At 37.0% G+C, this 14,650-nt stretch overlaps 1 protein-coding gene across 1 annotated transcript; it reads right to left on the bottom strand.

Annotated features, from left to right (window-relative positions):
* Nucleotides 1-5,999: 5,999 nt before the first annotated feature.
* foxl1 (forkhead box L1) lies at nt 6,000-8,310 on the bottom strand. Its single transcript, XM_052152782.1, has one exon. The coding sequence runs from the start codon at nt 8,083-8,085 to the stop codon at nt 7,018-7,020; it is 1,068 nt and encodes a 355-aa protein (XP_052008742.1). The 5' UTR covers nt 8,086-8,310; the 3' UTR covers nt 6,000-7,017.
* Between the last annotated feature and the right edge of the window lie 6,340 nt (nt 8,311-14,650).

Below are 14,650 nucleotides of genomic sequence, written 5' to 3'. Positions count from 1 at the left end.
CCTGGGCAAGTGATGGCATCAGGATGCACTGTGGGAAGATGACAAGCCAGTTGAGGGAGTGTGATGCTCTGGTCAATGTTTTACGTGGAAACACTGGGTCTGGCCATTCATGTGTATGGCAATTTGACATGTGCCACCTACCTAAACATTGTTGCAGACCAGGTACACCCCTTTATGGCAATGGTATTCTCTGATGACAGAGACCTCTTTCAGCAGAATAATGTGCCCTGCCACACTGCAAACATTGCTCATGATAAAGATGCCACAGGACACCTTCAGGGGTCTTGCAGAGTCCATGCCTCATTGGGTCGGCACTGTTTTGGTGGCAAGCTTAGGCCAACATCATATTAGGCATAATGTTTTGACTCATCAGGGTATACACTCACTAAGCACTTTATTAGGAACACCTGTACACCTACTTATTCATAGAATTATCTAATTAGCCAATCATGGGCTTCAGTTAATCAGCCATCAGAATGGGGAAAAAATGTGATCTCAGTGATTTTGACTGCAGCATGATTGTTGGTGCCAGACGGGTTGGTTTGAGTATTTTTGTAACTCCTGATCTCCTGGGGTTAAGCGCACACACATGTGTGTGTGTGTGTGTGTGTGTGTGTGTGTGTGTGTGTGTGTGTGTGTGTGTGTGTGTGTGTGTGTGTGGATATAACAATACGCCTTGATGTCTCTCTTTCAGGAAACATGTAGTTTTAGTTGTCACAAATGGGACACAAACACAGTTTTCTGACAATAGACACATATACATATTCTCTCACATTCATAAAGATAGTCACCTTTTCTGGTTGAACCCCTATCTTATTCACCTTGTTATACTCACACCCTGTGTTAGTGTGTCTGTGTGTGATGCTTGGCTGGTCATCTACAGACAGTTTTGTGTAGTCGGTCAGTTGGAGTGGACCTCTGGGGCCAGTGCACTTTTCAAGCCCTCTAAGGGAGGCTAAACTGGAGTCAAGTTTCTCCCCCTAGGTTAAGTGTTAACCAGACAGCCGGGTGGTCTGTGACGGGCAACAAACCCACACTAATGGGTCTTGGGAGCTTTCACAGACTCGTACACACTCAACTGTAAAGGTATGTGTAGACATGTATAGACACTCATTCAGACAACATTTGGCCTGCACATCTGGCTTTTAGAACTTGAACTGTTTGTTTTGGGGATAGCTTATGTTGCTCGAAAAGATCCCTCAGTATAGGAAGTGTGTGTAACACATGTAGTTCTTCGTGATAATCCCATCAGTGGATAGTAATCTCTCCTTCAATGTGCTGTGGCTTTCGATGTCTGCTTTCATAGGTAGAGTTACATAGTTGTGTTAATGCAGTCATGATACATTGAACTTTATTTCCTTTATTTACAATTTTATAATTAAATAAGATGAAGTATCACATCTCTTTTAGTTGTATTGATCGTATAGCATAATGATCTCCATCATATATAATATGGTCCAAAATATCAGACCACTTGTGAAAATGTTTTCTAATTTACTTATAAAACATGTGTTTTCATTACAAATTATATTATCAGCATAAAAGTTTGAGTGAAAAGTAGCATTGTTACCCATCTGCTTAAATGACAGTATGCACTAGAGCTGACATGAACCCGATGATCCATGTTATCTCAGTATGTTCCAAAGACCATCTTGTGTGCTTCAGTGGAAGCAAGGAAAACTGGTCTTTTCTACAAAGGCATAAAGGAATAGTTCCCCCAAAATTCGAATTCTCATATTATCATTTACCCATATGCCATCCTAGATATATATGACTTTATGTCTTCTTCTGATTTTTAGAAGAATATCTCAGCTCTGTCTGTAGGTCCATACAATGCAAGTGAATGGTGACCGGACATTTGAAACTCCAAAAATCACATAAAGGTCACATAAAAGTAATACATAAGACTCCAGTGTGGGTGAGAAACAGCTCAATATTTAAGTCATTTTTAGCATAAATCTCAACTTTCACTTTCACTTTCAAAATGTGAAAAAATGTTAAAGAGAAAGTGGAGATTTATATTTTAAAAAGGACTTAAAAATGTATCTTTTTCTCACCTGCATCTATCATATCACTTATGAAGAGATGGATTTAACCACTGCAGTCATATGGAAAACTTTTTTGTGGCCTTGATGTGATTTGTGGAGCTTCAAAGTTCTGGTCACCATTCAAATTAACAATTTGTTTTCCACTCGAAAAAATTCACTTCTATAAGAACGCAGGTGCAATCAGGTATTGATATCTATAGGAAGCACCTGAATTATTGCATTTCTCCCATTGGACCTTGTATATGTTTCTGGTGCTGAATTTAGTTTAGGTTTAAATAATGGGAATTTTGAAGGATGAGTGTGGGCTATTGTGAAATTTGGGATAAAAAGTGCTCATTCAGCAGCTGTTCTTCAATTTAAATTCCTTGGTGTATGTGAGATAAACTGAAGGAAAATGACCATAGCCAAGCCACCTGGTGTGTAATCCACTGAAATGCTGGTTATATGAGTAATATTTGGTTTGGCACTTAGAACAACACTTGAAAGTTTATTTCTAAATGGCTCTTTGTTATTCTCTCAAAAATTAAATTTTCACGGTATGAGTCACATGAGTAATCATGTCAATTACCGTGCTCTGCCATATGTGCGGGTGAGAGAGATATTTATTGTGCTAACCTCCTATTACAGCTTCTCAGTCAGGGATCTGAAAAGATATGTATACACACAATCATCAGTGAATGCTTCATGACGCAGTTCCATTTCAATGAGCAAGTTTTACATTTGATTCAAGAGCAGCGGGTCACATATGCATCCATCTGTGTGTTGAATGTGTGGTGCAAATTTGGTTATTATGAAGATAATTCATATGCCTCATTTGGCTATAGAAAGGGATATTTCACCCAAAATGAAAATTCTGTCAACATTTAATCACCCTCATGTTGTTCTCAACCTGTACCTTTTTTCTTTGACACACTAAATGAGATGTTGGGCAGTATGTTAGTCTCAGCCACCATTCACTCTTATTGCATCTTTAGTTCCACACAGTGAAAATGGATGGTGACCGAGACATTCTGCCCAACATCTTTTTTTTTTTAATGAAAGACAAAAGTCATATGGGTTGGAACAACCTGAGGGTGACTAAATGACAACAGAATTCAAATTTTTGGGTAAACAATACCTTTAACGAGAGCTCTTGGATTCAGTGCTCTGCTAAATCTCACCTTTAAAATCGTTATATGGAGAATTGAGGCTTCCAGAACATTCCAAATGTACATCAAAAGTCAGATTCCTAAAATAACCATGAAACACTAAACAGCATGACAAACAAGTGCTTGTGGTAAAACTGTGCATATGGAATGAGGGGTAAAATGGTTTATCTCATGTCCAGATTACTGGAATGTGGGTGTTGGTGAGCATTTGGTAGAAAAGGAGAGTAAAAGAGAAGGGAAAAGAAACAGAAACGTATTCTTCCAACACTGCCCTTCCCCTTCAAAATCATATATATACTAAACTGTGAAGTGATGCAATGTACATGGCACGAAACAAATGTATGTTTTCCATTTAAGATATTACCTAATACTTGTATCAGTGTTATTACTGTATTGTTAACAAAAACTAAAGCTAAAAAACAACAACAACTAAATTACCTTTTCATGACACTTAAATTGACAAATAATTACATAAAGATGACGACATCAATTTTCGTTGTAGATTTTAATAGTGATAACAACAGCTAAAAATTACAATAAAACCAACCCTTAAAAACTAAATACAAAATAGGAAGAAAACAAATAAAGCTATTAAGCAAAAGCAAAACTGAATTGAAAATAAAATAGATAAAATACATTTAAAATACATGTAAAAATCTAAAATATAATAAACCTGAATGGATGGATGAACAGCAGTGTGTGTGTGTGTGTGTGTGTGTGTGTGTGTGTGTGTGTGTGTGTGTGTGTGTGTGTGTGTGTGTGTGTGTGTGTGTGTGTGTGTGTGTGTGTGTGTGTTGTATTTTATAAGCAAACCTAATGGCAAATGTGGGTCTTGTGCTCTCTGAATATAAAACAATGCACCAGGAAACTTAACTTGATTAGCAGCTAATGTTCCTCCCAGAGAGACCATCAATCTTCATCAAAGCCCCACCCATCCCACAGTGCTGAGAACATATTTGGACAACTGAGTTTGGTTTACGCTAAGAGTGAAAATATATAATAAACACAAAGATTAAAACTCTTTTGATGCAAGCATTTTCTGATGGTATGATTAAGTGTTGTCTGGTGATGTGATTGCACATGAAACAAGGGCGATGTCACTTCTGCCGTCTGGCTCCATTTTTTCATTCTTGATTTGAGTTCTATCAGATCTAACAAGCCTTGTCAACTCATTCTCAGATAAGTCATTAGAGGAGATCCAGGTTTTCAACCATGAACCTCTCCATGACCGGACCAATGGTAAATACTTAATTATGATGAAACATTTTACATACTTGAGGTCTGAAGCACATTCGGCACATGAGAGTGGCAAAGTCCTGTTTGTTGACCTGAATCATTGATGGTTTTTGACATTTTGATTAAAAAACAAAATAGGATTGACTCAGAAATGACTAAGAACTTTTAGTGAGCCAAATTATGTTTTTTGTGGTTGTGCACAGAAAGTGTGCTCTATTTCAAGTTAAAATAAATGAAAATGAGGCAAAGTTCCCCTCTCAGACTTGAGTGCAGATTTTTACACTTTAAACACTTGTGAAGATCATCTTTCCAGTTTATTTGAATATAATGCTTGAGAAGGACAGAACTCAAACTGTGAATGTTGTCATTAAACTCTTCGGTCCATCTGCTCCAAGCTAACATTTGCCTTGTGTGATGTTGTATTTGTGGTTACAGAAAAGGAAAGCTCTAAAAGATATTTCAGGATAGTCTATCCAAATGTCTTAATTTTAAATAATAAGCAATTCATCTTTATTAAATAATTAGATCTTAATGCATCAAATGGCAAAATGTAGATCTTAGGTCAATCAAAATGTATTGTCTTTCAGAAGTGCATGCCTGTATGTTATGGACTGCATTAGTGTTTTTTTTTTTTTTATGTGTGTTATTTATTGACAACAGATTATTGCAGCTACAAGACAACAATAGAGGGCACACTGCTCTTTTTTCAGTTTTCTTCAGCGCTGTGTCGAAATGGACCATGAGAAACTATTTTGTGGACAAAAAAGTCTTATGGCTATATATGATGGCATGGAATACATTAGGGACACTAGTTTCACAGTTCAGCATTATGATTAGTTCTAAGTAGCTGTTTACAGTAACATGTATATGAAAATGTCAATTTAGACAGATGTATTGGGATTCAGGTGCATATATATTGATAGTGGAAATTTTAGTGCACCCCAGACTTTTAGCAAATCTCAGAGAAATTCAGAAGTCCACATGCCGTTTATATTAACAGAAAAACTTGTTAGACTAATTAGGAAATCTAAAATGATTAAACCGTTTTACTTGGAGTTTAAAAGAAACATAGAACTGAAGTGTGTGTGTGTGTGTGTGTGTGTGTGTGTGTGTGTGTATGTGTGAGCGTGTATTTATCACTTTGTGGGGACCAAATGTCCCCATAAGGATAGTAAAACCCGAAATTTTTGACCTTGTGGGGACATTTTGTCGGTCCCCATGAGGAAAACAGCTTATAAATCATACTAAATTATGTTTTTTGAAAATGTAAAAATGCAGAAAGTTTTCTGTGAGGGTTAGGTTTAGGGGTAGGGTTAGGTTTAGGGGATAGAATATAAAGTTTGTACAGTATAAAAACCATTATATCTATGGAAAGTCCCCATAAAACATGGAAACACAACATGTGTGTGTGTGTGTGTGTGTGTGTGTGTGTGTGTGTGTGTGTGTGTGTGTGTGTGTGTGTGTGTGTGTGTGTGTGTGTGTGTGTGTGTGCGTGTGTGTTTGTGTGTGTGTGTGTGTGTTTCAAGGAATTTTGAGATTTGAACAAATTGTATAAATATTTTTCTCACACATGCTTGTTTATTTAAACAACTGTGTTTTCAGTTTATCCAATAGTGAAGTGAATGATTGTTTGTCCAAGGTACAAATCAGGTATTTATTTTACCCCGCAACTTTAAGGAATATTCCATGTTCAATTTCAGCTCAATCGCAGCATTTGTGGCATAATATTTATTAGATTTATCTCTCCTTTTTTTTACAATGTCACAGTGAGGCACTTATAATAGAAGTGAATGGGGCACAATTTTGGAGGGTTAATTGGCAGAAATGTGAAGCTTATCATTTTCTAAAAAGCACTTAATTCTTCTGTTAAAATCATGTATTATTTGAGCTGTAAAAAAAAATTAAATCGCTGTTTTTACAGTTGTTTTGATGTTTACTTTTATACTTTTGAAAATGATTGGCCCATTCACTTACATTGTAAGTGTCTCACTGTAACCTCCATTTCTGCTTCTTTTCTTTTTTACAGAAAATTTGAATTTTTTGGAATTTATTTTATTTTTTATTTTTTGTGGTCATCAACATTATGCCCAAAATGCTTTCATTTGTGCTTAACTTGCATTCCTTTGCTCTGTCTTTAAGGAATATATCTGTTTGAGTGTCTATAAGTTGTTAAAAAAGGGACAAGAACGACAAAGTTTGTCCATCTCTTTGTATTTCTCAAATGTACAGAGAGGAGCATAACTGTTGTTTAAATAAACAATAAAATTATACAAAGTCAGACATCTGTGCTATGGATTGTCTGCAAGAGTGCCTTCTTGATAATAGTAGCCTATAGCTTACATCCTAAGAATGAACTAATGTTACTCTTCTGTAGAGTGGGCCACCCATGTTGAATCCCATAAGGACAACAACCATACTAATAACAGTTTTATTCTTCATCCCTCAAATATGTTTTATAAACTGTATTTGCCATTACTAACAAGCAAATATGAATTGCATCTTGTATTTATATAACAATGCCTTTAATATATTTTATGAATTTATTTGCTGCAGTCTGATATGTGTCAGGCCACTAAAAAGAGTAGTCAAAAGAATAGATTATCATCTGTTTTCTCACTAAAGTTCAGTATTTTGTCAGGACAGGTGAGAGACAGGTAAGAGCAGAGAGGGAATCCGCGTGGATACAGCTGTGGGTGCGCGTGTGCAATCAGTGAGGACGTGAGCGCGTAACCGCGCGACTCCAGACAAGCCACCGGCGTTCCAGCAGCAGCAGCACTGAACCTGCTTTGGTGCTGATTTTCCTTTTTCGATAGAATACTGTCAATGCTAAACTCCTTCGATTTGTCTGCCGTTTTTCTAGGGTGCGTGTCTTTGCATCCGGCGTCTCCAGTTCGCGCGCTCCCACCTGTAGCTGCCAAAACGCCATCCTGTCGGTCCGTCTCTTTCGTGTTTAAAGGGTTTGTGTTTGTGTGATTTGTCGGGCACCTTGGGTTAAAGTGCGCAAAACACCAGTCTTTCGTAAAGTCGGATGACGCGCAAAACTCGGTGCTCGTGGCAACATTTGGAGTTGTATCGCGCGACTGCTCTCTTTCAGATAGTTTTTCGTCTGTATTCGTTTGCTTCGTTAATACACCTGAGTCCTCGTTTTCCAAATGAGTGTTGTGATGAAGTGTCGTCGCTCTTTGGATCCTCTTAGGACTGAGTTTGGTCTCGCGCGCCTCTTGACTTTTGCACTTTCTCTTGCGTCGCCGGTAGTTCCCGTTCTCGAACATGTCCAGGCATTTGGTGTCCAGCATCCAGTAGCTGCCCTTGCCCGGGCGACCTTTCTCTCGGGGCACTTTGATGAAGCAGTCGTTCAGCGAGAGGTTGTGGCGGATTGAGTTCTGCCAGCCCTGCTTGTTGTCATGGTAAAATGGGAAGCGGTCCATTATGTACTGATAGATCCCGCTGAGCGTCGCGCGCTTGTCCGGCGCGTTCTTAATCGCCATGGCAATGAGCGCGATGTAGCTGTAGGGAGGTTTCTGCGGAGGCTCCTGCCGGGTGGACGCGAATCCCAAAGCGGGGATGATGCCTCCAACTTCCCCACCGTAGACGTAGATTAGTGAGGAATTAGATAGACCTGGCTGAGACACTTGACTGCGGTATAAACTCATGACTGCAGTGACTTCAGAGGACAGTTTTGTTCTGTGGAGATCACCAGCAGTCCTGAGCAGAGACTGACCGCTCCATGAGTCTAAAATGTTAAATAATTGTTGTCAGTTTTGCTGTTTTATGTTGACTTAGCGCTGGAAAATAAATTGTCTATGATAAACACTCGTTGTGTTCTCAGCCCACCCACATTAATTAAATTTTCATTGCCGAAAGGCCCGACTCTCTTTCTCCCTCCGCGTGTCCCCTTCCTACCAGCCAATGATGTGCTCGGTTATTCCTTCTTTTGTTTATAGAATTAGTCTGTTGATAAGTCTGCCCACCCAAGTTGAATCAAGCTGTGTTTATTTGGAAAAATTTCCGGGCACCCAATACATAAACGCACTGATCTGATGTTTGAAATATCACGTCCACCCTTAACGCTGAAAGTTGCTCGCACAGAGAGAACAAGCAAACATGACAGAGCTCTTTCTGGGAGTTGCTTTGGGTTACTAGAAAAGAAAACAAAGCGAGCTATGTAAAGGGAAAATAACTTAAACAATTTCTATGTATCTCAGATTGTGTCAAATCCCCCTCCCCTTGCAGCCAAAACGATTGCAGACACCACAAATCCCATGCACACACATTATTTTTGCCCTGTATGACCATTTCTATTGTTAAATAATAAATCTATAGAAAAGATTAAGTACTTTCTATATTGAAAAATATAGTTTAAGCGTGAACTTAAAAATATTAAGTAAATGTAACATTATTTATTAAATCAAGCATGTAATGAATGCTCTAGCGTATAAGTAAGTATTATTTATGATTGTTTGTCATCTTTAACAATGCGTCATCATGTATCAGTCCTAAAGTACAAAATCTTGTCAGATTTATTTGCTAATTTGAGTTAATTTCACTGGTAAATAAAATAAGTACATTTTACATACAGGATTAGTTCACACAAAAATTACAATTCAGTCATTGTTTTATCGCCCCTGTGTCGTTATAGCCCCATATGACTTTCTTTCTTAACACAAAGGGAGAAATTGTAAAAAAATATTTAAAAAAATTGTGCTCAGTGATGTCATACAATGACAGTTTATGGTGACCACCTCTTCAAGCTTCAAAAGGACACAAAAGTATAATTCAGAATTCAAAAAATGTATACCATGAGTAGGGCTGGACTGGTAATCTGGCATACTGGGCATTTTCCCGGTGGGCCGATGCACTTTGGGCCCACCGGAAAATGCCCGGTATGCCCGTTGCCAGTCAGCCCTGCTCGCCGAATTTCCCGGCCCACGAATACAATTATACTGTCACTGGCGAAATTAAGTCTCTCGCTGTCATTGTATGTTTATCACTGGCTTCAGTACAAATATTTTTATTTCTCCTTTGTGTTAAGAAAAAAGTCATGTAATTCTCTTTGAGAGCGACTCTGATTATCTGGCAGCCGTAACGCTGCGGTGCTCCGGTATCATCCTGAGTTTTTGTGCCTGGACTGATATGATGACACGTTAAGACGTTGTAATCATATATGCTACTTATACGCTAGGCATTGTAAGCTGTGTTACATTGCCAATATTTTGGTTACGCTTATATTTTCGTATGAAAAGTACTTAATCTTTATAGATGACACAACAATAAATGATATACGAACAAGCATATGTGCGTGGTTATTGATCTTACACAGTTGACTACGAGGAAAATTTGTTTAATCTGAAAGAGGTATGTAAAGGGAAAATAACTTAAACAATTTCTATGTATCTCAGATTGTGTCAAATCCCCTCCCCTTGCAGCCAAAACGATTGCAGACACCACAAATCCCATGCACACACATTATTTTTGCCCTGTATGACCATTTCTATTGTTAAATAATAAATCTATAGAAAAGATTAAGTACTTTCTATATTGAAAAATATAGTTTAAGCGTGAACTTAAAAATATTAAGTAAATGTAACATTATTTATTAAATCAAGCATGTAATGAATGCTCTAGCGTATAAGTAAGTATTATTTATGATTGTTTGTCATCTTTTACAATGCGTCATCATGTATCAGTCCTAAAGTACAAAATCTTGTCAGATTTATTTGCTAATTTGAGTTAATTTCACTGGTAAATAAAATAAGTACATTTTACATACAGGATTAGTTCACACAAAAATTACAATTCAGTCATTGTTTTATCGCCCCTGTGTCGTTATAGCCCCATATGACTTTCTTTCTTAACACAAAGGGAGAAATTGTAAAAAAATATTTAAAAAAATTGTGCTCAGTGATGTCATACAATGACAGTTTATGGTGACCACCTCTTCAAGCTTCAAAAGGACACAAAAGTATAATTCAGAATTCAAAAAATGTATACCATGAGTAGGGCTGGACTGGTAATCTGGCATACTGGGCATTTTCCCGGTGGGCCGATGCACTTTTGGGCCGATCAGGGGTGGACTTGCCATAGGGAGAACCGAGCGGGCCAGTGGGCCAGCCGCGAAATGTGCAGAATGGGCTGCGACAAGCTTAGATGAGCCGGCGTGTTATGCAGAATGGACCACAAAACGGTACCGCGATAAGAACAGCAAACACCCCAGCAGCCCCCCACCCCCCAACAGGTTTTGGGCCAGTTGCCATATAAAATCCCAGGCCGATTTATCTTCCCAGTCCTGGAATGACCATGAGACTCATGATTTTTATGAACGCATACACAAGGTTTAGTGAGAAACATTCCAAAATAGAATGTATTATTTAGTGAAAATGTTCACTTACCATTGACCTCCTGTGCGCACGTTTATGATAGGGCACGAGAGCAACAGTTCATGCAGCCCCCTCGTGACATTGGGGAAAAAACCTGGTTTGTTTATGTAAAAACAGGTCCTCCGCATCGATAATGACAACAGAGCACAACACAGTTGCACACAAAACAGAAAACAGAACTTAATAAACATTTCTGAAAAGTTTTTAGACAAAGATTTGATGCATTTCTATGCCCAGACTTATCATTTTGAACAGAGTATTCAAACTGAAACAAAGAGTAGGCAGGCAGCCACAGTCACACTGTGTCCTGACCTGGTGGCAAACAACATGCAATAAAAGGTTTATTGTCTATGGTAATCAGAGTTTTTGTCCTAACCAGCCATGACGAGTGATGGTACATTCTATTGATCACTTGTTTTCTAATTTTGCCATCATTTGTCACTGGCACCGGTCCAAAAACATTCAAAAAGTTGGTGGTCACCACAAACTGCCATTGTATGACATCACTGAGCAGAAAATCTTTTCACAATTTCTCCCTTTGTGTTTAAAAAAAGAAAGTCATATGGGGTTATAACAACACAGGGGTGAGTAAACAATTACTGAATTTTCCATTTAACTTTTAGAAGCTGGTGTTTTCAGCATGCACCTTGCTTGAATAATTAATGTGCTTGCATGGTTTCTCTGTTTGCAAGTTTATCTACACCGTTTTGTTGTTATGTTCGGTAACCTTTGTTTTGTGAAATCTAAAGTTAATTTTCTCCTCAAAATGACCCATTTATCTGTTGATTGTTACCGTCATCTTGTTTTGTGCATCAAGTGTTGAGGTCTGCATGCGCATACAGATTCTATTGCCAGTAATGCAAGGTGGTGTTGACTTACAGACTACATAACTGTAGCACGCAATAATCTTTGCTGTGGAAGACTTTCATATGTCATGTGGTAGATAATTAAACATATGTTTATAAGGAAAGTTAAAATGTAACATTTTCATATAAAATGTTTATTTAAAATGTACAAAATTTAATTAAATACCATGTAAATCAGATTTGTAAGGTCAAGTTAATTTATTAACTGAAATGTTTAAGTTAATTTTGCTCCCTCACGTTAAACAGTATTATGTCATGAAGTTAAGTAGATTTTACTTAATTTTATAACATTTGGATTTCCTTAGAAAAACTGTGTGCACAAACTTGAGAAATAAAAATTAAGTAAATCGTACTAGTAATTTATTTTCAGTGTTGGTTGTCTGCAACATAAATGATGGCTGTGTATGTTCTTGAGTTTAATGTTCATTGTGTGACATAAAAAATGCATCAGTTTGCTAACAACAGACGAAAGAGCAGTGATATCCAAAAAAGGAAAACTTGGCAGGATGTTAGGATAAACTGTATTATTTGTGGATGCACGCATGATGCTTTATATTATGTATTTTCCTGTTTATAAGAACGAGAGGGATTATAACAACTTTACAAGTGCACACAGCTGGCCTTTGATTACATTACGCGTTTGGAGGTTTCAGTGGATAATCTTAAATGTTTTCCTGAGTTTGTCCTTTCCCTCTAAAGATGGTGATTCATAAAGTTTTAGACTAAAACTCCAGACACACTGAAAGCACGCACTGTAGTGAAGTAGTTTCTTCTGTTGATGTAATGCACCTACAGAGGTTGTTTAGTCCCACCGATGTTTTGCCCTTTTCTTCGGGTGTCTCGAACCATCCTACAATGTCTTATTCTTCATTGCAAGAGAAAGAGTATGGCATATTTGGTCTGTGTATGTTACAGTAGATTAAATGTATTTGTTTTTCCATGTTACATGTTATTACATTTTTTGCAGCTTTCAAAATGATTAACTGACAATTAAACTTCAAATACACCCAGATACATATAAACATTTTGTTCCAGATGTCTACATACAACATGAATTTGTCATCACTGAATTAGTCTCTAGAACTCAGAACAAGAAGAGAAATGTGCTGTTAGATTGTTTGAATAAGTAGATACAGAGTTTTGTGTTATTTTTAACCATTAGCCACATGCCTTACTCTTAAAATTCCATACTCTTTGTCTTATCCATCATGTTCCCATCGGAAGGATAAAAACAAACAAAGAACCCTGTGAAACAGACTGGCAATGTTTGTTACCAAACACAATAAATAAAATCAAGCCCAGCAATGTTTCCACAAACAATGTAATTGGATTTTTGATCTAGACTATTGATGCAAAGTATGTTAAATCATTCACAGAGCTTTACAAATCATGTGTTGTTCTGTCTGCTATTGATTCACAAATATGTATTTCTTATTATAAAGAAAATGTTTGTAGAAGAATTAATTTTGCCCATTCTATTTTGAATATTGTTTGTCAGGTCTTAAGCTACTTACCATATACTTATTGTGAAGAAGAAAAACAATCCTGCTGAAGCAACATGGGGTAAAATGTTTTTTACAGAGACACAATAGGATGTTGCATATATGAAATAAATAACAGTTTGTCAGTTTATAGTATCACTTCCATAATTTCTATTTTAACCTTTTCAACGCTGCTGTAATCAGTAACGTAGCCAATAGTGGGCCAGGGTGGACTTGGGCCCACCCAGAATATTAGAGATTATTCTATGACTTGCATAAAAAATGCATAAATTCTGATTTCTGGAAGTGTGAAAGAACTGTTTGAATGTGCTGCCTCTCTGTTGGAAAGTATAATTTGGTTAAAAAAATAATGTTTTTTTTGGCCCACCCAAAAGTCATTTCCTTGCTACACCCTTGGCTGTAATATGAGTATTATGATTTCTGAGCTCTATTACATTGAAGCTGCCCCCTATGCAGGGGTTAAGTTGTGATTTTTATAGGAGGGGGAACCCTAACTGTAATTTTAGGCCTACTCACTAACTCACCTGTGGTCACATGTGTTTTCGCTGTACCTACAACAATTTACATACTGTTAAAAAAAAACTAAAAAAACTTTAGACTTAAAACAAGATCAAACTCTGCCAGTGGGGAAAGCAAAATAAACTTAATTCAAAGGGAAAACAAGTTTATTTTGCTTAACCCATTGGCAGATATTTTTTTTTTCTAAAGTTCACAAATGTTTTGACAAATTTTGTCAGATTTATCTTAAAACAAGACTTAATATTTTATCCCATTTTGCTTGACAAGTAAATAAATCATGTTTCAAGAATGTTTAGATAAGTTTACAGGAAAACAAGACAGAAATACTTTTCTTTAAATTAATTTTTATTTATTTTTTTTGCAGTGCATCAGGCCAGTCAATAAAGTGAATAATATTGTGTGGCAAGATATTCTATTCTATTCTATTCTATTCTATTCTATTCTATTCTCATGCACCTGCCCATCAGATATTTATCATATACATTTAGAATATTTATAGAATATATTTATCTATTGGTGTGTTTTTCTGTTGTCTGTTTTTTGTCTTATGTAAACACAGGCATGCAGGAAACAAACACTTTTCATTTATACCAGATGGGCATGTGACCAATATAACACTGAATTGAACACTCTCAGAAATATACATTCAAATAAAAAAATTAAACCATCGCCAGAAACCACATAGCGATTTTTATGTTATGTTTTTCATGTTAAATATAAAAACATACACGGTCTTCTTAATCCAAGTATCATCTACATAGTCTCTCTGTTGTGTCATCAGCTGCACTCTGATGCGAGTACTCGTCAGCCGCTTCAGTCCTCCAATAAATGCCGTCATCTGGTGGATTTATTCAGTATTCTCAGTCAACAGTCAGTTGCTATGTTCGTTGGTGTGGCTCTTCTGTGACAACAAGCTGATTTCGTTTATTTTTAGTTGTCACGTCTAGTCTCAGG

This window comes from Xyrauchen texanus, chromosome 21, assembly GCF_025860055.1.
Source record: "Xyrauchen texanus isolate HMW12.3.18 chromosome 21, RBS_HiC_50CHRs, whole genome shotgun sequence".
NCBI lineage: Eukaryota > Metazoa > Chordata > Actinopteri > Cypriniformes > Catostomidae > Xyrauchen > Xyrauchen texanus.
Note: the sequence above shows the minus strand (reverse complement) of the source record. Positions and strands in the feature narration are given on the sequence as shown.

What these genes read in the sequence shown, in the direction of transcription:
- foxl1 (XM_052152782.1), bottom strand. Translation starts at nt 8,085, where the DNA reads ATGAGTTTATACCGCAGTCAAGTGTCTCAGCCAGGTCTATCTAATTCC.